Source organism: Solenopsis invicta, chromosome 9 (genome assembly GCF_016802725.1).
Source record: "Solenopsis invicta isolate M01_SB chromosome 9, UNIL_Sinv_3.0, whole genome shotgun sequence".
Classification (NCBI taxonomy): Eukaryota; Metazoa; Arthropoda; class Insecta; order Hymenoptera; family Formicidae; genus Solenopsis; species Solenopsis invicta.
In genome coordinates, this window is record NC_052672.1 from 4,038,140 (window position 1) to 4,060,953 (window position 22,814).

A 22,814-nucleotide genomic window follows, 5' to 3' on the forward strand; every position below is an offset into this window, starting at 1 on the left:
TTAGAATTGGCGGGAGCAGACGTTTAGCTGTACATCAGCTGTATAGAAAAGTGAAAAGCTGTGTCAAAAAAAATAGATAGTGAGAAGTGTTCAGTGCTCAGTGGTGTTCAGTGACTGAGTGGAAATTAATATTAACTGTCGAGGAGATAGTTTCTATTATTCCCCGTATGATCTAAACATTTATAGAAAGATTTTACGTATCACTCTTAAATACACTTCGTATCAAATTTTTATAATCAGTTAAAAATCTATAAATTATGTATATGATTACAAAGTAAAGTTATTTAAGCCAAATGTGTATAAACAAACTTATTTTTACCTTTCTAATTTGTCCCATGTAAATTTCACCTTTCACTGTAAGAATGTGCTCTCTGATTTAAAGCTCTAAGACTCAACTTATGTAATTAAAAATATTACAAGTATTAGAACAACTTAAATTTCTTTATTTTATCATTATAAACTAGATCTAAATGTTTAATCATCAGAAAAATTCATTGTAATAAAGATAAAGCAATAACAGTTATAATTTAGATTCAGTTTTGCGAAAGCGAATTACCTCTAAGACTCAACTTGTGTACTTAAAAATATTACAAGCAATATAACAACTTAAATTTCTTTATGTTATCATTATAAACTAAGTCTAAATGTTTAATCACCAGAAATATTTATGAAAATAAAGATAAAGCAAAAACAGTTATGATTTAGATTAAAAGTTTAGAATCACCAAGATGTTTCGCTTTCATAACACTGAATCAAAATCATTACTGTTATTGCTTCATCTTTATTATAATAAATATTTCCAGTAATTAAATATTTAGACCTAGTTTTTAATGATAAAATGAAAAAATATAAGTTGTTCTAATATTTGAAATATTTTTAATTACACAAATTGAGTCTTAGAGGTATTTCGCTTTCGCAAAACTGAATTTAAATCATAAGTTATTGCTTTATCTTTATTATAATGAATATTCCTGGTGATTAAACATTTAGGCTTAGTTTATAATGATAAAATAAAGAATTATAAGTTGTTCTAGTGCTTGTAATATTTGTTTTTACACAAGTTGAGTTTTAAAGGTACTGTTTTCTCTTTATTTGCACTCAACGTTTTTTTTAAATTTTACGCATTTTTTTACAGAAACTATATATATATATATATACACACACACACTTTCTTTTTTATCAATATTTGTTGAATTGTATATATATTTTTCCTTTGTTATATATATTTTCTTTATTTACATATTTTTTATTGTTTGAATAGTATATTGCGTGATTAAATACTTATTTATATCGTTTTTATTTAATTTATATCTTAAATATAATAACCAACTTGCAAATAATACGTTTGAAAAAGAGAGGGAAATGATAAAAGGAAATGATGACAAGGGAACAGCCGTTGTACTTGAAATGAAATACATATACATTTCAAGTTTAGTGAAAGCGAGATACAACATTTTAGTGCAGCACCAAAGAGCAGATCTATGATTGGTTACCTACTTAGCTCGCGCATGTGCAGTTCAATTTTGTACACGCTAAGATCAAAGGTGCCGACAGGGAGTTGCGCTACTGGATATACTGTGCCTTATATTTATCTCATCTCGAGTGCAAAAATTTTTGGGGATTTCAAGCAACTCGAACAAACGTGACGTGAACTATAAATTTTCAGTACTGCCAGTAAAAACGGAACACAGCCCCAACCATGGTGGAAGGGATAGCATGGTGTGCTCAATTTGCAGCCTTCTTTCTCTAAAATCTGCGCTCTCCGTCGTTTTTCTGCTTCTTATTCCAGAGGGCTGCCAACTGTGAAAAGTTGAAGTATTTCACTTTCTAAAGTCTGTACACCTGATATAACTGTCTTTGTCGGACGTTTTCTATTTTCACTCTATCTCTTTTCTTGCAGATAGTTACCGCTGTAAATAAATGTTATTAAATACAACACGACACGAAAGACTAATTGCACTCATTGTAAAAAATTAATAAAAATTAAACAGTTTGTGTAAAATATAAAGATTAATAGTATTGAATAATAAAATAATATTTGAAATAACACTACAAATATAAATATCGTAATAAATTTTACGGTAATTTTAATAATAAAAAATAAAGTTCTTAAAAATTTAAAAAACAACTATTGATATACAAGAATTTTTTCCAAAACAAGAAATAAATAGAATTATTAAGTCCACAAATCATTACAGAATATTAATTTTTTGTAAATAAAAAATTATTGAAATTTGAAGATATTTTTTCATTAAAAATGAAAAGAAAAAAATAGTTAAGATAGTTAAATTGAATTAAATAATATTCATTGATTTTATGCTTGAGCCACGTGTTGCTGTTTTTGAATGAACTGACTAAGACAATCTCTACCGACAAAATGTGAAGAAATAAGTCATTATTTTTTATGCAAGTTTCATGATAAATATAATAATTTATTATACACAATTCTTATATTATACAGTTTTTAGATACACATAATTATTTATTATTTTATACATTTCAAAGTTAAAAAACTAAGAGCTAAAAATTCTATTTAATTTTTTTCATTTTTTTCTTGTTTTTGGTGGCGTTCAACACATTGCATATGTTTCCTCCAGCCTTCGATTACTGTAATAATAAAACAAAACATCATTGTTTATTGTATATACCAAGAATTTTGTGGCAAATTAAGATAGCAAATTACTATCATCAGTAATCGTTCAATGTTGTTCTTACCTTCTAAATCGACCCTTCGGTGATTCTGCATCTATCATACATTCCTGTATATTCGATGGATCATCAGGGCTGACGAGTAACTCGGAAGACTACATGTACATTTTCGTGGATGACGGGAAGCGGAAAATCTTCGGCTATGACTTTGAAGTCCATATTACTTTCATTGTTACTAAAATAGAAAATATAAATGTTACTTTGATAATGTTATGCAAAAAAAGGAATGTATTTTTCAGTAATTAATACATCAATTATTATTTATTCATTTTTACCTATTTTCCGTTTTTGGTAACAATAATGTTGGAACTGCACTCGGCAAAAGCGACTGTCTTCGAATGTCCATAGGAGGTCGAATCTTTTTACTTCTCACAAACAAATCTTCTGTGAAGTGTGCTAAGCATATATTTGCTGAAAATTCAAATGACAGAATAATAGTTAAGTTAACTAACAATTAATAAGTTAACAATTGTCTTAGTTTACATCAAGCACTTGATGTGTGCTATGTAACTTCCTATTAAATTATTTTAATTTCGACAATACGTATAAATGTATACATGATACGTACATTTAATTATCTTGAAACATATTGTATCAGTTTAATATACTATTCTTTAAATTTATTGCAAAAGTTAAGACAATTAAATAGAAAGTTGTTGGTTAGTATATATATCAAGTAATTGGTGTTAGGTTAGGTTGCTCTATTAAGATACGAATATTTACAATATTTTCTTTTGGAACAGTATTGGAATGTTGTGTGTGTGCCTGTATGTGTAATACAAATTGCAATGGAAATAATGTCATTACAAAAAATTGGCTAATAATATTTAATAAGACTTACCATTCTTAATATTTTTCGGCATAAAACTCTCTCCGATTCTCTGAATTCAGCCTTCACACATTACTGCATTTTCCGGAAATCGGAAAAAGCTTACTTGCGCCGGCAAGTACGTTTCGTTGCAATTTTTACACGATTTCACTACACAACGTACCATTTTCACTTTATTTTACAATAAAGTTTAAAAAATAACCTCAAAGCACGTGTTGTTACTATAGACGCTATGAAGCAAAGACACTGAAATTGGAGCAATGACGCTGGCGGCGCTGGTATGACAGAAAAAGACGCAATGCACGCACTCGTACGTGTGACAAAGATGCGACCATCTAGGTTCAGCAACTTTCCGACATTAAATATTTCATTTTTTCACAGTTGGCAGCCTTCAGGAATAAGAGACACTTTGCCGTGAAAAGGGGCGTGGTTTAGCCAAATTGAGCACACCATGTTATACTTCCACCATGTGTGGAACTGATATTTTGCACACTAGTATGTGTGAATCATCTATGTGCAAATCTAACTTGTGCGGGCATACATACCTGTTACTTGTAATTTTCAAAAATTTATGTATTTAAAACGAAATAAATATATGTTAGGCATTTAAGAAAAAGAAAACATTTTACATGCAAGAAATTCAAGCAACACGGACATATCTATTAATGTACAACTATAACCTTAAAATTTTGTATCAATATATCGCAAGAAGGTTGGATATGACAGAATGTTATTACAGAATAGCTATTATAAATAATAAATTTGATATAAAACTGTTTCTTAATTTACCCTGATATCATTATCTATCTTTCAATTTTGTTCTGCATATTTAAGTAATACATGTGTTACCAATACATGTATTACTACATGTACAGTCGTTTTCATTATAGTTGCGACACTTTTTTTTGGATGCATTTCTGAACGCGCAACTATAACAAGAGATGAGAACGACTGTAATTGCGGAGGTTAGCGCGAAATGTCAAACGTTGATATACAAGGTGTCACAAAGAAAATTTGGGCACCTTGGAGGAAATATAAGATAAGTATACTCGCAAATATTTTTCAAATAGAGTTTATAAAAAAATATTCGCACATTTTTCGTATAGGATCGGCTTTGGTCTAATTGAGCTTTATATATTCGTCATTACAGCAACGATGAGCTGAGATGCTTAGATGTAGTTAAATAAATTATAACTACAATATAAAAAATTAAAATTTTAAATATTTGTTACAGTTATAATTATAATTTATTTAATTACATCTAAGCATCTCAGATCATCGTTGTTGTAACAACGAATTTATAAAGCTCAATTAGACCAAAGTCGATACGGAAAATGTGTTATTTATTAATTAAAGCTAACTTTTTCTTATTTTTAGAAGAAGTAGAAGATACAAGGATGATATTGAAAGAAAGGTAAATAAGATTTTAGTTTAATTACGTAAGACGTAAGAAAAATTTTGTAATAAATATACAATTTATTATTTGCATAGGTATCACTTTCTGGTCCATTGATGCAACAAGCACGCAACATTTTGAAACAGATGGATGGTAAAGTGATGAAGAATGAATTTGATATTCAAATTCTTGATTTATTGGCGAGTTCTTGGCCAGACAGACCACCAGTTGAGAAAAGCTAGAACTATTGAAGGTAATATTATTTTAAAGTATGCGGCTCTTTATATTTTATTATAATATTTATCTATTATAATATTTATCTATTTCTTAAAAGGATATGAAGACTGGTTTATTAGAAGAAGGGAAAGCTACCTTACTCACGAAAATGTCTTTGGAAGAAGGGAAGCCAGATCCTGTCACATAGAGGATAAAATATTCGTTGCACCACCGAACTTATGACAAGTGATTTATTTATTCCAATTATGTTTGTACCCATTGCTTGTGCGACAGCATTGAAAATATTACATTCTCCATGGAGGTAAAGAATGATTATTTCAGTGTAATCTTTAGCTTTATATATGTATACATAAATCTTTTCCATAACAATAACTGTATTACATCCATTTGGTATTAAATCTCGCACATTGTTGACGCCAAATTAATTCACCTAGAAACAACGCATGTATTAAGTTAGAAAAATATATATATATATTTTTTTTTATATATATTTTTTATTAAGTTAGAAAAATATATATATATTTTTTTTTTTCTAACTTAATACATGCGTTGTTTCTAGGTGAATTAATTTGGCGTCAACAATGTGCGAGATTTAATACCAAATGGACGTAATACAGTTATTGTTATGGAAAAGATTTATGTATACATATATAAAGCTAAAGATTACACTGAAATAATCATTTTTTACCTCCATGGAGAATGTAATATTTTCAATGCTGTCGCACAAGCAATGGGTGCAAACATAATTGGAATAAATAAATCACTTGTCATAAGTTCGGTGGTGCAACAAATATTTTATCCTCTATGTGACAGGATCTGGCTTCCCTTCTTCCAAAGACATTTTCGTGAGTAAGGTAGCTTTCCCTTCTTCTAATAAACCAGTCTTCATATCCTTTTAAGAAATAATGCAATAGATAAATATTATAATAAAATATAAAGAGCCGCATACTTTAAAATAATATTACCTTCAATAGTTCCAGCTTTTCTCAACTGGTGGTCTGTCTGGCCAAGAACTCGCCAATAAATCAAGAATTTGAATATCAAATTCATTCTTCATCACTTTACCATCCATCTGTTTCAAAATGTTGCGTGCTTGTTGCATCAATGGACCAGAAAGTGATACCTATGCAAATAATAAATTGTATATTTATTACAAAATTTTTCTTACGTCTTACGTAATTAAACTAAAATCTTATTTACCTTTCTTTCAATATCATCCTTGTATCTTCTACTTCTTCTAAAAATAAGAAAAAGTTAGCTTTAATTAATAAATAACACATTTTCCGTATCGACTTTGGTCTAATTGAGCTTTATAAATTCGTTGTTACAACAACGATGATCTGAGATGCTTAGATGTAATTAAATAAATTATAATTATAACTGTAACAAATATTTAAAATTTTAATTTTTTATATTGTAGTTATAATTTATTTAACTACATCTAAGCATCTCAGCTCATCGTTGCTGTAATGACGAATATATAAAGCTCAATTAGACCAAAGCCGATCCTATACGAAAAATGTGCGAATATTTTTTTATAAACTCTATTTGAAAAATATTTGCGAGTATACTTATCTTATATTTCCTCCAAGGTGCCCAAATTTTCTTTGTGACACCTTGTATATCAACATTTGACATTTCGCGCTAACCTCCACAACTGCAGTCGTTCTCATCTCTCGTTATAGTTGCGCGTTCAGAAATGCATCTAAAAAAAAGTGTCGCAACTATGGCTGTGTTCCGATATAACTGCCAGTACTGGCAGTGGTGAAAAATCCGTTCCGTTATTGGCTGTGTTCCGATATAACTGCCAGTACTGGCAGTGGTGAAAAATCCGTTCCGTTATTGGTACGCAGCGCACTGCGACAGCATCTAGTAACATCAATGACATCATGAATGGTAGCCATATTGCCACTGTGACTACTGCAGCTTCCAAGGTGAGGTAGTTACAGTGCAATATTGCTACTATGCTGTTCCGAAATACGATGCTATAGCAGTGCTGGCAGTAATGCAGTAATATTGGAACAGTTGTGACAGTGTACTGTCATGACGTCACATTTACTACACTGCCAGTAAAAACGGAACACAGCCATTGGTACGCAGCGCACTGCGACAGCATCTAGTAACATCAATGACGTCATGAATGGTAGCCATATTGCCACTGTGACTACTGCAGCTTCCAAGGTGAGGTAGCTACAGTGCAATATGGCTACTATGCTGTTCCGAAATACGATGCTGGCAGTGATGCAGTAATATTGGAACAGTTGTGACAGTGTACTGTCATGACGTCACATTTACTGCACTGCCAGTAAAAACGGAACACAGCCTATAAAGGTGCCTACTGATGGACGCGGCAAACGCGGCAGTTCAGAAAGAACTAGATTCTAGGGGCTTCTAATTCCATGCCGCCAGCCGCGTGAACGCGGCGTTGTTGCATTTGCCGCGTCCATCGTAGGCACCTTAACCTCTATTCTTCAACACAAACTTCAAAGAAAAATATCTCGATTATAATTTTAATATCATTGTCGGCATTGTAATTAATTTAATCAGCAAATCATGTCAGTGAAAATAAAAATGCATGAGTGGTTAGTGCAGTGCACTCATGTAATGGCAGAAGCTGATCGATGTGACAAGCTGCTTGGATCATTAGCTTTGTTATTAGCTAAAAAAAATAAACGAGACAAGAAAAAGAAATGTTTCTGGGTTGCGCCAATTTTTAAAAAACGCTATGAGCATGGTTTTTACCATGCCTTGCTGCCAACATTGCGATTGGAAGATTTGCGCTTTCATAATTATTTTCGGATGTCAACTGTGCAATATGAAGAATTGTTAACCATTGTAGGCCCACATCTAGAGAGACAGTACGTCGTGCGAGAGCCGATAAGTGCAGCAGAACGATTGACGTTAACATTATGGTAAACATCTTTTGTTTTTTCTTTAGTTATATGAATGTAAATGTTGCATTACAGAGTAGCACATCTATATGTTATCAATTATCACGTTTCAGATTTCTGGCAGCTGATGACTCCATGTCTTCAATGACATATCAATATTTGGTAGGTTTGACTACTGTAAGCAATATTATTGCTACAACGTGCCAAATTATTTGGGAACAGCTGTGTCCTTTGGTTCTCCCATCTCAACTACTCGAAGATGACTGGCGGAGCATCGCAGAAGATTTTGAGGACATATGGGACTTTCCACATTGCATTGGAGCAATCGACGGAAAGCATGTAATCAAGTAAGTTATAATTTTATTATTACGATTGTTTTTAGGCATTATTAAAATATCGAAAGCTATTGGAAAATAAATAGAAAAAACGATATGAGCGAAATCCAATTTCCTTACAGTATGTAAAAAACGATAATCTTTGTGTAATTTCAGTGTCCAGACAATGCTGGCTCCAATTTTTACAACTACAAAAACAGTCATAGCATTGTGCTATTAGCTGTTTGTGATGCTAATTATATTTTCCGATTCGTCGACATTGGTGCATATGGCAGGCGAAGTGATGGAGGCATTTTTCGCGAAAGCCGGTTTGGACAACAATTCGATGCAGGAAAAATGAATATTCCAAAACCAGATCGTTTTTATAAAAGTTTTTATAAAGGAGGACCGGATTTGCCTTATTGCATTGTCGGGGATGAAGCCTTCCCACTAAAATCATATTTGCTACGGCCATACTCCGGCAAAAATAACCTGACCGCTGAACAAAGCATTTATAATTATAGACTCAGCAGAGCCAGGCGAGTAATCGAAAACTCTTTCGGAATACTTGCTAGCCAGTGGCGAGTTTACCGAAAACCAATTATTAGTAGCGTGGAAACTGCAATGAAAATTGTGCAAGGTACAATCTGCATTCATAACTGGCTCCGCAGGAATAACATGGAAAAAAATGATTATATTTCACCAGGCATGCTGGATAGAGAGACGGCAGAAGGTGATCAAGTACAAGGTTCGTGGAGGACGATTATGGAAGATGGTTGTGCATTTGTGGACATCTCCAAATGTAGCACAAACACAAGTACTCGGAATGCCATGCTCATTAGAGATGAATTTTGTAAATATTTTAATAATGAAGGCGCAGTGGCATGGCAAAACGATAAATAATTACACATGAAACTTTCTATTGATTTTTGAAGAAATTTGGTGTATTTGAATTCAGCACAAACAAAATGTATGTGTGTGTGTGTGTGTGTGTTTAGTGTGCTACTAAAAATACAATTTTTTAATTATTATATTTATTATTATTATGTATTATTACTATTATTGTCACGCAATTCTGTATATAAAAGCTGATGAATTTTCAACATTATGTGGCGTCTGCGGGCTGGTAATATCTCCCTTAGCTGGCAGCCGATCATAGAAGTAAAATTATCTATCTCATCGAGGACAAGAGGAGTTGGTAATGCTGGTCGCGGAGTTTGCAAAGCCTCCGCTATCTGTTTCATAACGTCTTGTTCATTGTCTTTTTTTCGTTTTCTATTCACTTCTGAAAATAAAAGAATTTATACATTTTACATTATTGAAAAAAAATTGATGTAGCTGTAATAGTACTAACAAGTGAAATATTAATTTTGTATAATTTTCATACAATATATAAAAATATATATGTCGTTTAATAATCAAAGCTTCCTACGATGATAGGAAAAGAAAATAGAAATTTGAGTACAAGAATCCTATTTTATTATTGTATGGTCTTAGTATTATTCTCTTTCTGTACTATTCTTTTTCAATTACAAATACAAATACGAATACAAATACAAATTTTCATCGCTAACAATTGTGGGATAATTCTTTAAACATTCATGGGCATGTGTATCTTCTTCTTCAAGAATTATCTCGCACATTCCGCATGTATATACTTTCTATAATAACAAAAATATTAATTATATCACCAATGTCATTCAAAAGTTCGGTTCCAAGTCATAAATGTTTATAAGAATTGAAATAGATGATTTATTTGCACATACTATCATACAATTTTGTTTTCGAAAACATGTAAAACATATGTATTTAACCTCCAATCTTGATGATTATAATAAATCATATGTATATTACTTAATTGCATTAATATATTACTTCCTTAATTGCTATCTTAACATTTTTGTATAAAACTCCATATTACACACAAATATAGAATACAAATATAAACATCTACTAACCTTTGGAATCTCCATTTCGGCCATCGTTATAATCTTTCAAATTTCGCTCTAGTAATCACTTTTGCGATGCCGCGAGTGAAGTTGGATTAATCCAACTTCACTTGCGGCATCGCAGTGGTTCAGAAGCCCCTAGAATCTAGTTCTTTCTGAACTGCCGCGTTGCCGCGCGCGGCATTTGCCGCGTCCATCAGTAGGCACCTTAATGAAAGCGACTGTACAGTCGTGTTCATTATAGTTGCGACACTTTTTCTTAGATGCATTTCTGAACGCGCAACTATAACGAGAGCTGAGGACATGATTGGTTCTTACTTGTGGATCCAGCCAATTACGTTCGCCGCTCGATGAGCAAGGCTACATTCCAAAAACCATCAAAGAAAAAGTGTCACAACTATAATGAACACGACTGTACACTCAAGGACTTTGATTCTGTCCATGGGGAAATTTTTCAAATTGAGAAGTCACCACTTTTTATATACTCGCAGTTTATGATTAATGAAACAACTAGAGTTTATTGGTCGTTACGTTAATCATGAACTGTAAGTATGTAGAAAAATAGCGACTTCTTAGTTTGGAAAATTTCCCCATGGACAGAATCAAAGTCCTTGGGTGTATGTACACCTAAGGACTTTGATTCTGTCCATGGAGAAATTTTCTAAACTGAAAAGTCGCTATCTTTCTACATACTTACAGTTCATGATTAACGTAACGACCAATAAGCTCTAGTCGTTTCATTAATCATGAACTGCAAGAATGTAGAAAGTGGTGACTTCTCATTTTGGAAAATTTCCCCATGGACAGAATCAAAGTCCTTGGGGTCGATTCTCTATCTAAAATCTAGTGAAAATGTGAAAAGTGAACAGTCCGCGTGATTCCGTAACTTTCATCATGGTGAAAATGTGAGCCATCTCACGGGAATTCGTTCGGCAAGAAATTTCTTGTCGAATGGTGAAATCCGAGAGAGAAAGACTGAGAAATAGAGCAAGAGAAATCATCTCTGCGACGCCGGTGACGCGTTTTAGTGTGGGATAGTTAAGAATTTTAGGTTAACTACTGTTTTGCACAAATTTTTGAAAGTCCGAAGGTAAATCTTGACAAACAAATTATATAAAATTCTACAAAAATTATATAAAATTCTATCGAAAATCCTAGTATTGGACCATTTATTAATTTTAGTAATTAAATTTTATTATTAAGAAAAAATGTTTTTGCGAAAAAAAAATATTTTTACAAGAAAATATACATTTCTATAAAAAAAGTAATAATTTCTATAAATTTCTATTTTTAGTAGAATTTTGAATTTATTCATAGATATTCTTTTCGTCAAAGGTATTTAGAAATAATGTGTAGAATGTTATAATTTGTAGTTTGATGTAATTTCACTGAAAAATTTGTAGAAATTGTACTACAAAAATACAAAAATTTACAAAAGTTTAGAACAGGTTTCAATTCTAGCATTTTCATGTAGATTTTTGTAGCATTTCTTAATTTTGTATAGAATTATGTAAATTTTTTTCTACCAGGAAAAAGCTGATAGAAATGGATCTACATGGCTGCAATCTTATTACTTGATGAAGAGGATGAGGCTTTTGAGCCTCATAATCAAGTAATGAGGATTACGTGAAGAATACTTCGAGATGTATCGGACCCATTTTCTATTTCGGATAATGAATTTCGCAAGTTGTACAGGTAAATTTTGTATTTAAAGTCCTTAGTAATGGCAAAGATTCATATTACAGCATGATTATATATGCTTTTTATAAATTTTAGACTGACAAAGGATACGACTCGAATGCTAATTCGAGAATTGGTGCCATTCATGCGTCAGATATCACGAAGAACTGCAATATCTCATGAATTACAGGTACACTATACTTTAAATTTGAAATTTATTTAGTGTCATTAAATTCTTAATGATTTCTCTATTTTAATTTAATGTGTTATTTTATTTAGATACTGGCATCATTAAATTTCTTCGCAGCAGGGTCATATCAACGAAGAGTTGGGCAAGAATTTTTGACGTGCATGTCACAAACATCTTTAAGTCGTTCTCTTCATGGCACTGTTAACGCTCTGAATTGTGCAATGAACAATTGGATTCGTTTCCCAGTAACTGCTGGCAGAATTCAAGAAATCAAACAAGGGTAATAATTATTAATTCTATTATATATGTATTATATGTGTGGAATCAAGACTAACCTAATTAATTCATGATACAGACATGTATGATAAGCTATAAATTTTATATAACATTAAATAAAAGTTTTAATTGCTTTTTTAAGGAGAAAGATTATTACAATGATAAAATAAATTAAATCTTTTTCTTTTAGATTTTTCATAAATGGTGGTTTTCCAGGCGTTATTGGAGCAATAGATGGTACACATGTTGCCATTGTTCCACCCGAAGCTGAGAGGGAATATTTATTTCTAAACAGAAAGTTATCATTCACTAAATGTGTTGGTTGTAAGTATATAAACATGTAATCATGTAATTTGTATAGAAAATAGTACAAATGCAATAATAATAAATTTCTAACTAATAGATGTAATTTCAGATTTGTGGTTCCAACTGCGAAATTCTCGCGGTAAATAGTGCTCATGGTGGCCGAACACATGATGCTCGAGTGTTACGATCATCGAGAATATTTGCTCATTTAGAACGGAGACACAGAGAAGGTGAAATTGATAGCTGGCTTCTAGGTAATTATATTGTCCAATAATATCGATACATAGAAGCAATTGTATTCATGTTCTACTAAACTTTAATATTGTAGTATTTATAATTTTCTTTAACAAATAATAATTTGAGCACAGTCTATAGCATACAGTCTATATCTAATTAGGTTAACATTAAGTCCATATATCATACAATTAATAAATTATTACTATTGTTTGATTTCTTCAATTTTGTCAGCTGTTACTGGAAAACAAGTTCAATTGTCCACAATTCAGAGCATTGATAATTGCATGAAGAGAACCACTTAATGATATTTTGTGTTTTTTTATATTCTTGATTGTATTCTTTCTTAATTTTAAATCTGCATCGATCTAACAAAAAAGATGTCAGCGTTGGTTAAAAACATTTATACGTTTTAGGTGATTCTGCATACCCACTTTTACCTTTTTTGCTGACACCAAAATTAAATCAAGAAGAAGGAACTCCAGGTGCAAGGTACACAGATCATCATTGTCAGACTCGTGTGGCTGTTGATGTTTCGGCATTTTAAAAGGTCGCTGGCGTTGCTTACGGAAAGAACGAGCTTTACATTATCGTCCACAATTCGCTGGTACATATAATTTTACTCATTTCTTTTATTATTTTGTAAATTCTTTTATTATTTAAAATTTCTTTTATTATTTTTCTTGATGGTTAACTTTATTTTGCTTTACATTATTCTTAATGTAGATTTAAAGTAGCTATTTTATAATTTTATTAAAATTAATTAAAGTGGGACTTGGTTAGGTGGCGCGCATGCGATCGGATGTGTGTAAGGAGTGTGTGGCCGAGAGTGCACAGCGTGTGAGTTAATTAAGTTAGCGGAGAGGCGGGAAAGAGGTGAGGGAGGGAAAGGGGAGGGAGAGAAGCTAGGGCGATTGAAGGGAGATTTGGGGAGGCAAGAAATTGGTAGAAAACAGAGTGGATAGGAAGCAGGCTAAAAGTAAGGTTAGGACAGAATGGCGAGTAAGGCGGGAGATGTCGGTAAGGAAGGAAGCAGAGATCTTAGGCAAAGAAAGTTAGTGACAGAGGATAAATCCAACGGTAAGAGAGTATCTTTTAGGTTAGAGGAGACGGAAAATGTGAGTAAGGTTGCATGGCAAAAAGAAATAGAGAAGTTAAAGAAGTATTGGCAAAATGAGGTAAAAGAACTAAAGCAGATGATAGCAGATCTAAAGACGGAAGTAAAATTAGTAAGGAGCAGAGAGGAAAAAAGGGACGACAAACTGGATCAGGTAGCGAAGAGCGTAGAAAGTATGGAAAAATGGAAAGAGGAGGTTAGAAATGCAGGAGACGTTGAGATGTACAATAAGGAAGATAGTGATAGTGGGGGAGGGAGTAGAGCATCAGTTAGAAGCTTCGGGAGTAGCGTTAGGAGTATCAGATCATGTGGAAGCGAGGGTTTTAGTGACAGAGAGGTGAATAAGTTAAAGAGATGGATGTCTGGTAGAGAAAGAGAGGAGAGAAGCAATAACATAGTCATTAGGGGATTAGGGGAAGGAATAGAGGAATTTGGAAAAGCCGAAGATAAGAAAGCATGGACCGAGAATTTTATAGGAAAGAAATTAGATGTCAATTGTAAAGTGGTAATGTGTAGGTTAAGTGGATCAGTAGTAATTGCTAAAATAGATGGAGAAGAGAAAAAGAAGGAAATTATGATTAAAAAAAGCAAGTTAAAGGGTGGGAAAATATTCATAGAAAACGATTTAACATGGGAGGAGAGGAAGGTGCAAGAAAAGATTCATAAATGGTGTAGAGAACAAAGAGAGAAGGGATTTGAAATAAAAATAGGAACAGGAAGAGTAAAAATAGGGGATAGTTGGAAAAGCTGGGAAGAAATAGAGGAAAATACGAGGAAAGAGGGAGATAAGGGGGGAATGAATGAGGAAAATAGGGAGAAGAGAAGGGATAGGGAGAGGGATAAAAGTCAGGATTTCAATTAAGCCAGGAAGTTGAGGAGGAAGTAGCAGGTGAGGGGGGAGAGGGGAAAAGGAGAATGGTATTTTGGAATATAGCAGGAATATGGAGACAAGATGAGGAATTTTGGAAATTTATAGGGAGGATAGACTATATATGTTTAATAGAGACATGGGTAGAAGAGAAAGGTTGGGAAAAAATTAGAAAGAAATTACCAGGGACTCACAGGTGGGGATGCAGTTTCGCGATCAGGGAAAAGAAAAAAGGTAGGGCAAGGGGTGGCTTTATTATTGGGGTAAGTAAAGATTGGGGTGAGGAACAGTTAAAGATAAATAGTGAAGAGATGGAGGGATTGATAGTTACAAAGGTTAAAAATAGTGATGATAAATTAAAATTTATAATAATGGGAATATATGCAACTAGGAATTGGTTGGATTTGAGAAATAAAATTGAAAGTATAACAGAGGAAAATAAGGAAGAGTATATAATAATAGGAGGAGATTTTAACGCTAGAATAGGTGAAGAAGGAGGAAATGATGAAGAAGGATGGGGGGTGACACGTAGGAGTAAAGATAAAGTAGTAAACAACAGGGGGAGAGATTTCTTAGACTTAGTAGGTGAAATTGGAGGAAATATCATGAATGGGACAACAAAGGGAGATAAATTAGGAGAATACACATACGTAGGGGAAAGGGGAAGCTCAGTTATAGACTATGTAGTAGTAAATGAAAACTGTAGAGATATTGTAAACGATCTCGTGATCGTAGGCCGACCGGACTCAGATCACATGCCCCTGGTCTTGGAAATGAAGAACAATATAGGAAGAAAGAAAAAGAAGGATATGAAGAAAGAAAAGGAAGGAGAAATATATAGATGGAGAGAAGAGGATATAGTGGAATATAAAGAAAGGACGGAGGAAAAAGAGGAGGAAGAGGAGGTAATAATAGAGGAATCTATAGAGGAAAAATGGAAGGTCTTAAAGGAATTAGTACTTAAGTCAATGGTAAAAGTAAAAACAAAAGGAGGAGCGAGAAAGAAACTAGGCTTCAAAGAATGGTGGAACAGGAGTTGCACAAGAAGAAAAAGGTTGGTCCACAGAGTTTATGATAATTGGAGGAAAGGAAAACTAATCAGAGAAAGATACATAGAAGAGAGAAGAAAATTCAGGGAACATTTAGAAGAAAGGAAGAGACTATGGAAAGAGAAGGAAGAGGAGGAGTTGAGTGATCTAAAGAGCGAGGCACAAGTATGGAAAGTAATAAACAGGAAAAGAGGTAAAGGAAACTGGGTCGATAATGAGATCAGTAAGGTGGAGTGGACCAACCATTTTAGCAAGCTGATAGGAGGTGAGAACGAAGAATCAGAGACTGAGCAGGAAGATAGAAGAGGTGTAGAAAGAAGACAACCAGGGGATCAAGTAACAAGAGATATGGACGACCTGAGTGAAGCGGAAATAATAGAGGCTATAAAGAGACTGAAGAAAGGCAAAGCAGCAGGAATTGATAGAATACCGATGGAAGCCTGGAAATTCGGTGGTTCTAAAGTCAAGAAAAGATTGGTAAATCTGTTGAAGGAAATTTGGCAGAAGAAGGAAATACCGGAGGACTGGAAGATGAGTGTCATTGTCACGCTGCATAAGAAAGGAGACACGGAGAAGGTAGAGAACTATAGAGGAATAGCTTTGTTATGCTCGGCTTATAAGGTATATGCAGAAATTCTAAGGAAAAGAATAGAAAAGGAGTTTGATCAGAAATGTATAATACCGGAGAGCCAAGCAGGTTTCAGAAAAGGAAGGGGAACAATGGATAACATATTCATATTGACCCATGTTATACAGAGAGAGAGAGAGAAAGAAAAGGAGAAAGAAAAGGATGGCAAAGCAAGGAAGGTTTTCGCCTTTTTCGTGGATCTAGGGGCAGCGTTTGACAGTGTTAATAGAGGAAAGTTATGGAACCTGATGGAGAAGTGGAGGATCAACGGAGACCTAATTGACAGATTAAAAGGAATTTATAAGGAAACAAAGGCAGTAATTAGAACAAAGGAAGGGCTATCGGAGGAGATCACGACAAGGAAAGGAGTAAGACAGGGGTGCGTTTTGAGTCCGATATTATTTAATATGTATATGGCGGAACTAGATAAGTATTTAGAAAATAGGGGGATAGGGGGAGTAAAGTTAGGAAAAGAAAGGATATGGTCGTTAGCATATGCGGATGATATAGTCTTATTAGCTAAAAATGAAGAGGCGTTGAAAGATATGATGGACACTCTGAAGAGATTTTTAAAGGATAGAAAATTAGAGTTAAATGAGGAAAAATCGAAAATTATGATATTTAATAGCGAGGGAAAGGAGAAGAAAAGGAAATGGAAATGGGGTAGGAGAGAAATAGAAGAGGTGCAAAATTTGAAATACTTAGGATTCACATTTAATAAAAGAGGAGATTACGGTAGTCACATAAAGGAACTAAAAAGGAAAGGTAGAATAGCAGCAAACTTGGTCTGGGGACTGGGAGAAAGAATATGCAAGAATGATTTTGTAAGAAGATGGAAATTATTTAAATACTTAGTAGAGAGCGTTATGGTTTATGGGGTAGAACTATGGGGATGGGAAGAAAGGAAAGAATTAGAAAAGATCTGGCTAGATTATATGAGATGGGTATTTAAACTGGATTTTTGTACACCAAGATACTTGTTAACAAAGGAATTAGGAATAAGTAAACTAAAGGTAGAGTGGGGTATTAGAGCCAGAAAGTATGAAGAAAAGATAAAGGAAATGGGAGATGAAAGATGGGTTATGTTGGGAAGAAAAAAGAAGAGAAGGATGGATTGGGACATATGGTAGGGAAAGAGAAAAGTATTATAATAGGAATGGTTGGGGGTTAAATGCGATAGATAATATGCCAAGAGAAGAGAGGCTTTTAATAGAGGAAATCAGAGAAAAAGAAAGAGATGTGCAAAAACAGTTAGAAGATAGCAAAATAAGGGAGGCTAGATATAATAAAAGATATAGGGAGTTTAATGGAGAGGGTAGGACACCAAAATATATAGAACAGGGAATCACAAGTGGGGGTAAGAACAGTGAAGGAATAAGAGCGCTAGCTAGGTTAAGATGCGGTAATATGGAGAACGATAATAAATACTGGTTAGATGAGGAAAAAAGAGGATGCATTTTTTGTAAGATAGGGAAAGATAATATGGAGCATTTTATTGGTGATTGTGTGATAGCTAGGGACTGGTTTGTAGGAATAGGAGACAGTGTCAAAGATACAATAAGCGCACTGGAAAGTGAAGATTTAGACGAAAAGAAGGAGAAGATACTAATTAAGTTCTGGAGGGAAAAAGAGAAGTATAAAAAGATAATCGAAGATGGTGATGTAGGCCAGAGTGTCTAGTACAGTATGCGCATATTTTTAAGTAAATGTAAGAAGAAAGAATTTTTTCTTTCAGAAAATAGGTAGTTAGTTATATATATAGTAAGTACTAGGTAATTAGTTATAGGCTTTTGTTTTATATTTGTATATTTTGTGTAAAAATGTTCCTACTCGAGTAGAATGTGTAAATACCGTAAGGGCCACAATGTAAAAATGTAAAAAATGTAAAAATGTAATTAGGAGTTAGGTTTAGTTAAGGAGAACGGAGGGGAGGTAGAAACCGTTAGAGAGATAGGGGCAGGGGGCTGTGAGGAAAGGCGGAGAATTTTAGGTGAGAGTATGCGTGAGAGAGTGGAAGTATGCGTGGGTTTAAGTTTTTATATGTAAACCAAGTCCCGCTTCCTGGCTGTAGCTGAAGTGAAATAAATTTCATTCATTCAAAATTAATTAAAGTCAAGATCGCGAATCGTATATAATACAATTAAAACCAAAAAAGACCCGTAGACGGTTATAAGATTTTAGTGCTAAATTTTAGCGGGGGTCTACAATGTAGTCGTTACAATGTTACGACTGCGACGAATCAATCAAAGAAGAAAAAATTATGTATTTTCTTCTTTGATTGGTTCGTCACAATATCGTAACATTGTAACGACTGTATTGGAAACCCTGCGATAGTGCTGAAATATTATTTTTGTGTGATTTTACTTACAATTCTAATTCTTCTAAACTGCAACTTTCGGTTTTAAACACAGCTCTTAAATTAAATCAGAAAAGTGATATCATAGAACTAAATTGATCATCAATTTAATGTTACTGATGTTTACTGACATCTTTAAGGCTCCTGAGTACTCGCCGCGGGTATTGAAGTCGTGACGTCAGAAGCGAGAAATTGCGTGAAATGACACGTAATTTTGTCCGACATGCCATTTGTAAATAAAGCCAATTTGGATAAAACAAACTAAGCAGATGACTTTAAAACACTTCTAAATATCGGTCACGACTATCCTTTTTCCGCCTAACAATCAGTAAATAGTTGTAAAAAGCATGTAAAGTGAAGCAATTGAAACAGGAAAACACATGGGTACATAATTTTGTCCGACGTGCCATTTCTAAATAATGCCAATTTGGATAAAACAGACTAATCAGATGGCTTTAAAACACTTCTAAATATCGGTCACGACTATCCTTTTTTCGCCTAGCAGTCAGTAAATAGTCGTAAAAAGCACGTAAAGTGACGTCTATTCAGACAGGAAAACACACGGATAGCTATTAAAAGGAGTGAAAAATGTACTTTTATGTATAAAATTCAAAGAAACTTTACTCGCGGTCCATTTTTACGAATTTGGTAAATACGAGACAAGACATGTTTTTACAATGAAACACATAATAACAAAATGACATGCACGATAACATTTCATCGTCAATCTGTCACGTTTCATGTGTATTAGTTCTAATTTTGTCCGCGACGAAATGTCGCTACCGTCAACGCGGAGTTCTCTGCTGAGGAGTCAGGAGCCTTAAGATCCTCCCCTACCCCGTAGAGAGTGAAAAACCTGTTGCGAAAAGAATTATCTTAGCAAGGTTTGAACCTGGATTTCCCTGCATTCCGTGTGGGCGTCAATTGCAGGTACGGATGTCTTAAAGTAAGCATCAGTAACACTAAATTGATTATGAATTTAGTTGTAATATTATTTTCCTGATTCAATTTAAGAGATATGTTTCAAATCGAAAGTAACGGCGTACAATTCAGAAGAATTTGAAATTGTACATAAAATCACACAAGAAATATTATTTTAGCACTAAGATCTTGCTATGGGCCCTTTCTCGATTTTAATTGTATTATACATAATTTAGTTATAATGTGTATTGGTTAAATATTTTGTCGTACAGCTCTAATTGTCAACGCTTGTTGCGTTCTGCATAACATGGCAATCAGATGGGGAATTCCTTGTGATGAAATACATCGCGATGAACTAGACGTTGCACCACCGATAGCATATGATAGTATTGATGAAGAACGTGGAGAACAAACACGAAATCGAGTGATTCAGTGGTATTTTACTTAATCGAGTGATTCAATGGTATTTTACTTAATCGAGTGATCAATTACTCTTTAATTCAATATTAATTGTCAATATTAAAAATGGTACATTTCAATTGTATATAAGAAACAATATCTGTAAGAAAATTTATTTTTATTTATATAAAATGTTTACATAAAATGTTTAAACAAGAACATGTGTACTTTATTCTAAATAAATTGGAGCAATGGTTTGAACAATATTTTTTAGTTCGTCTATCTTACCAATTAATGATATCATAAGTTCAGTACATTCCTGATGTGACTTCTTTTTGAATTCTAAATCTTCTTTCTGTAGAGCCAATTTTTCCTTTTTTATTTCCAATATTTTCTCCTGAATGTCATTGTAGTCTACAGTGTGTTGATGAAATAAATGTTTAACGTTTGTTTTCTTCAATTTTTTGTTACCAATATCTGAAAAAATTAATTCAATAATATGATTAGTATTAATTCTCTTGAATAATAGAATGTCAAAAAGTTGAATAAAATAAACTGAAGAGAAGAGTCGTTTTTGTAGAATATTCGTTTCATACAATGGCACACCAATCAGATACAAAGATTAAAGTAAGTCAGATACTTTCTGGACAAATTTCATATATTCTAATAAAGATAATGAAGATATTTAGATAAAAATAAAATAAAGCTATTTTTTCATCTAGATATTGATCTAGATAATTATATACATAACAATAAATACTGTAAATTATTATTAACACGAATCAATCAAAATTGCAACAAATATATATTTACCTTTGCCCACTCTTTTGGTAATTTTTGAGGGCCGGATCCTGCAGAATTTAAATTGATCGTGACTTCCTCCCATAATTCATCCTATAAGAAAAGTATACATTATATTCATTTATAACTTTTATTTACAACTTAATATTATTTCTAATAGTTTGCGTTTGTAATATTAACCTTTATATAGGTAAGTTATCTAACCAATAAATTTCTATATTTCTATTTTTACTTTATTAATATATTACGTTATAGTTTTACATTTTTTATATCATTATAAGATAGAAAAATGTTAATGAACGTAGTACTTCTGGATGAAGCAGAGGGTAATATTTTTTTAATAAGTTGAAAAGTATAAAATGTTTAAGCAAATTTTCATTTAAATTGGGAGCTATCTATTTAAAAGTTACATTTTATTTTATAATAAAATTTTATAAAATTACTTACCATTTTTCGTTTATTCTCGCGGTTATACCGCACTCGGCCTCTGCCAAAGTCCGGATGAGCCCGCATAAAATTTATCAAAATTTGCTTCTGTTTTTCGGTAACATTCATTTTAAACGAAATAAAAATTAAAACTAATTAACGCAAAATCTTAAACCGCGGCCTCGTTACTATTCAACACATCGGTATAAAGACACCATGCTGTTCAGGGCACGTATTATGCATTTGTTCGGAATCGATTCCGATCGGAATTATTCCGTTTTCCCTAGAAAACACAATAGAAATTTAGGGGAAAACGGAATAATTCCGATCGGAATTGATTCCGAACAAATGCGTAATACGTGCCCAGGTACAGTTCCTGACAAAACGTTTTCCCCCATACCGGCATAATAGTGATTTCGCATTTTCACTTTGACGTTACAGAATAAGGCGAGCAAACTCACGTGAAATGAAAATGCGAAAAGTGAGTGATCTCACTTGAATTAGAAGGCTTGTTTTCTATTCCTACACTAGACTGCACTGGAACGTTCCTTCTTGCTTTCACTAACTTTCAAATATATATCTATTTCATTTTAAGTGCACACTAATGCAGGGAGTTCAGGAACAGAAAACGAACGGAGAGAATCGACCCCCTTGGGTATACATACACTGACATATTCATTCCGTTTGTTTTCTGTTCCTGAACTCTCTAAATAAGTGTACACTTAAAATGAAATAGATAGATGTTTCAAAGTTAGCGAAAGCAAGAAGTAACGTTCCAGTGCAGTCTAGTGCAGGAATAGAAAACAAGCCTATTACCGACATTTTAGGGGCAGATGTCCAAACTCTGTACACCCAGCGACTTTGATTCTGTCCATGGGAAAATTTTCCAAACTAAGAAGTCGCTATTTTTCTACATACTTACAGTTCATGATTAACGTAACGACCAATAAGCTCTAGTCGTTTCATTAACCATGAACTGCGAGTATGTAGAAAGTGGTGACTTCTCAGTTTGGAAAATTTCCCCATGGACAGAATCAAAGTCCTTGGGTGTACTTCTAGGGACTCAACGCGAAGGCGATTCGCAGCGCCACTACCAGCAAGCTAACCCAAGCTACGGGTGCGTTCGTTTATGCAGTCACTGCCGCAGGTGTTGTTCGTTTACTCCGTCTGCGAAAGCGACTACAGTGCAGTTTATCGTTCGTTTATGCAGGGATGCATCCCATCTGCGCAGCTATTTA

At 33.3% G+C, this 22,814-nt stretch overlaps 1 protein-coding gene, 2 long non-coding RNA genes and 1 other non-coding gene across 7 annotated transcripts; 2 read left to right on the forward strand and 2 right to left on the reverse strand.

Annotated features, from left to right (window-relative positions):
• Nucleotides 1–2,552: 2,552 nt before the first annotated feature.
• LOC120358662 lies at nucleotides 2,553–2,999 on the reverse strand. The gene is made up of 3 exons (XR_005575574.1): nucleotides 2,985–2,999; nucleotides 2,716–2,884; nucleotides 2,553–2,607 (listed from the first exon to the last, which is right to left on the reverse strand). It is a non-coding gene; the product is annotated as an uncharacterized LOC120358662 (long non-coding RNA).
• A 4,480-nt stretch (nucleotides 3,000–7,479) lies between these two features.
• Nucleotides 7,480–9,843, forward strand: LOC105204430. 2 transcript variants are annotated; one of them, XM_039453452.1, is made up of 4 exons: nucleotides 7,480–8,083; nucleotides 8,176–8,409; nucleotides 8,554–9,016; nucleotides 9,083–9,843. In XM_039453452.1, exons 2-4 carry the CDS (start codon nucleotides 8,359–8,361, stop codon nucleotides 9,277–9,279), a joined length of 711 nt encoding a protein of 236 aa, XP_039309386.1. In that variant the 5' UTR covers nucleotides 7,480–8,083; nucleotides 8,176–8,358; the 3' UTR covers nucleotides 9,280–9,843. The 2 variants fall into 2 exon arrangements, with proteins under 2 accessions (XP_039309386.1, XP_039309385.1); XM_039453451.1 differs by having other exon boundaries at nucleotides 7,491–8,083; nucleotides 8,554–9,843.
• Nucleotides 9,844–11,177: 1,334 nt separating this feature from the next.
• LOC105204293 lies at nucleotides 11,178–20,615 on the forward strand. Of its 3 annotated transcripts, none has more exons than XR_005575514.1 (8): nucleotides 11,178–11,415; nucleotides 11,855–12,020; nucleotides 12,102–12,195; nucleotides 12,285–12,475; nucleotides 12,662–12,795; nucleotides 12,875–13,031; nucleotides 13,428–13,618; nucleotides 20,223–20,615. It is a non-coding gene; the product is annotated as an uncharacterized LOC105204293 (transcript). The 3 variants fall into 3 exon arrangements; XR_005575515.1 differs by having other exon boundaries at nucleotides 12,313–12,475; nucleotides 12,887–13,031; XR_005575513.1 differs by having other exon boundaries at nucleotides 11,180–11,415; nucleotides 12,887–13,031.
• LOC120358624 lies at nucleotides 20,557–21,902 on the reverse strand. The gene is made up of 3 exons (XR_005575512.1): nucleotides 21,598–21,902; nucleotides 21,163–21,243; nucleotides 20,557–20,826 (listed from the first exon to the last, which is right to left on the reverse strand). It is a non-coding gene; the product is annotated as an uncharacterized LOC120358624 (long non-coding RNA).
• Nucleotides 21,903–22,814: the final 912 nt, after the last annotated feature.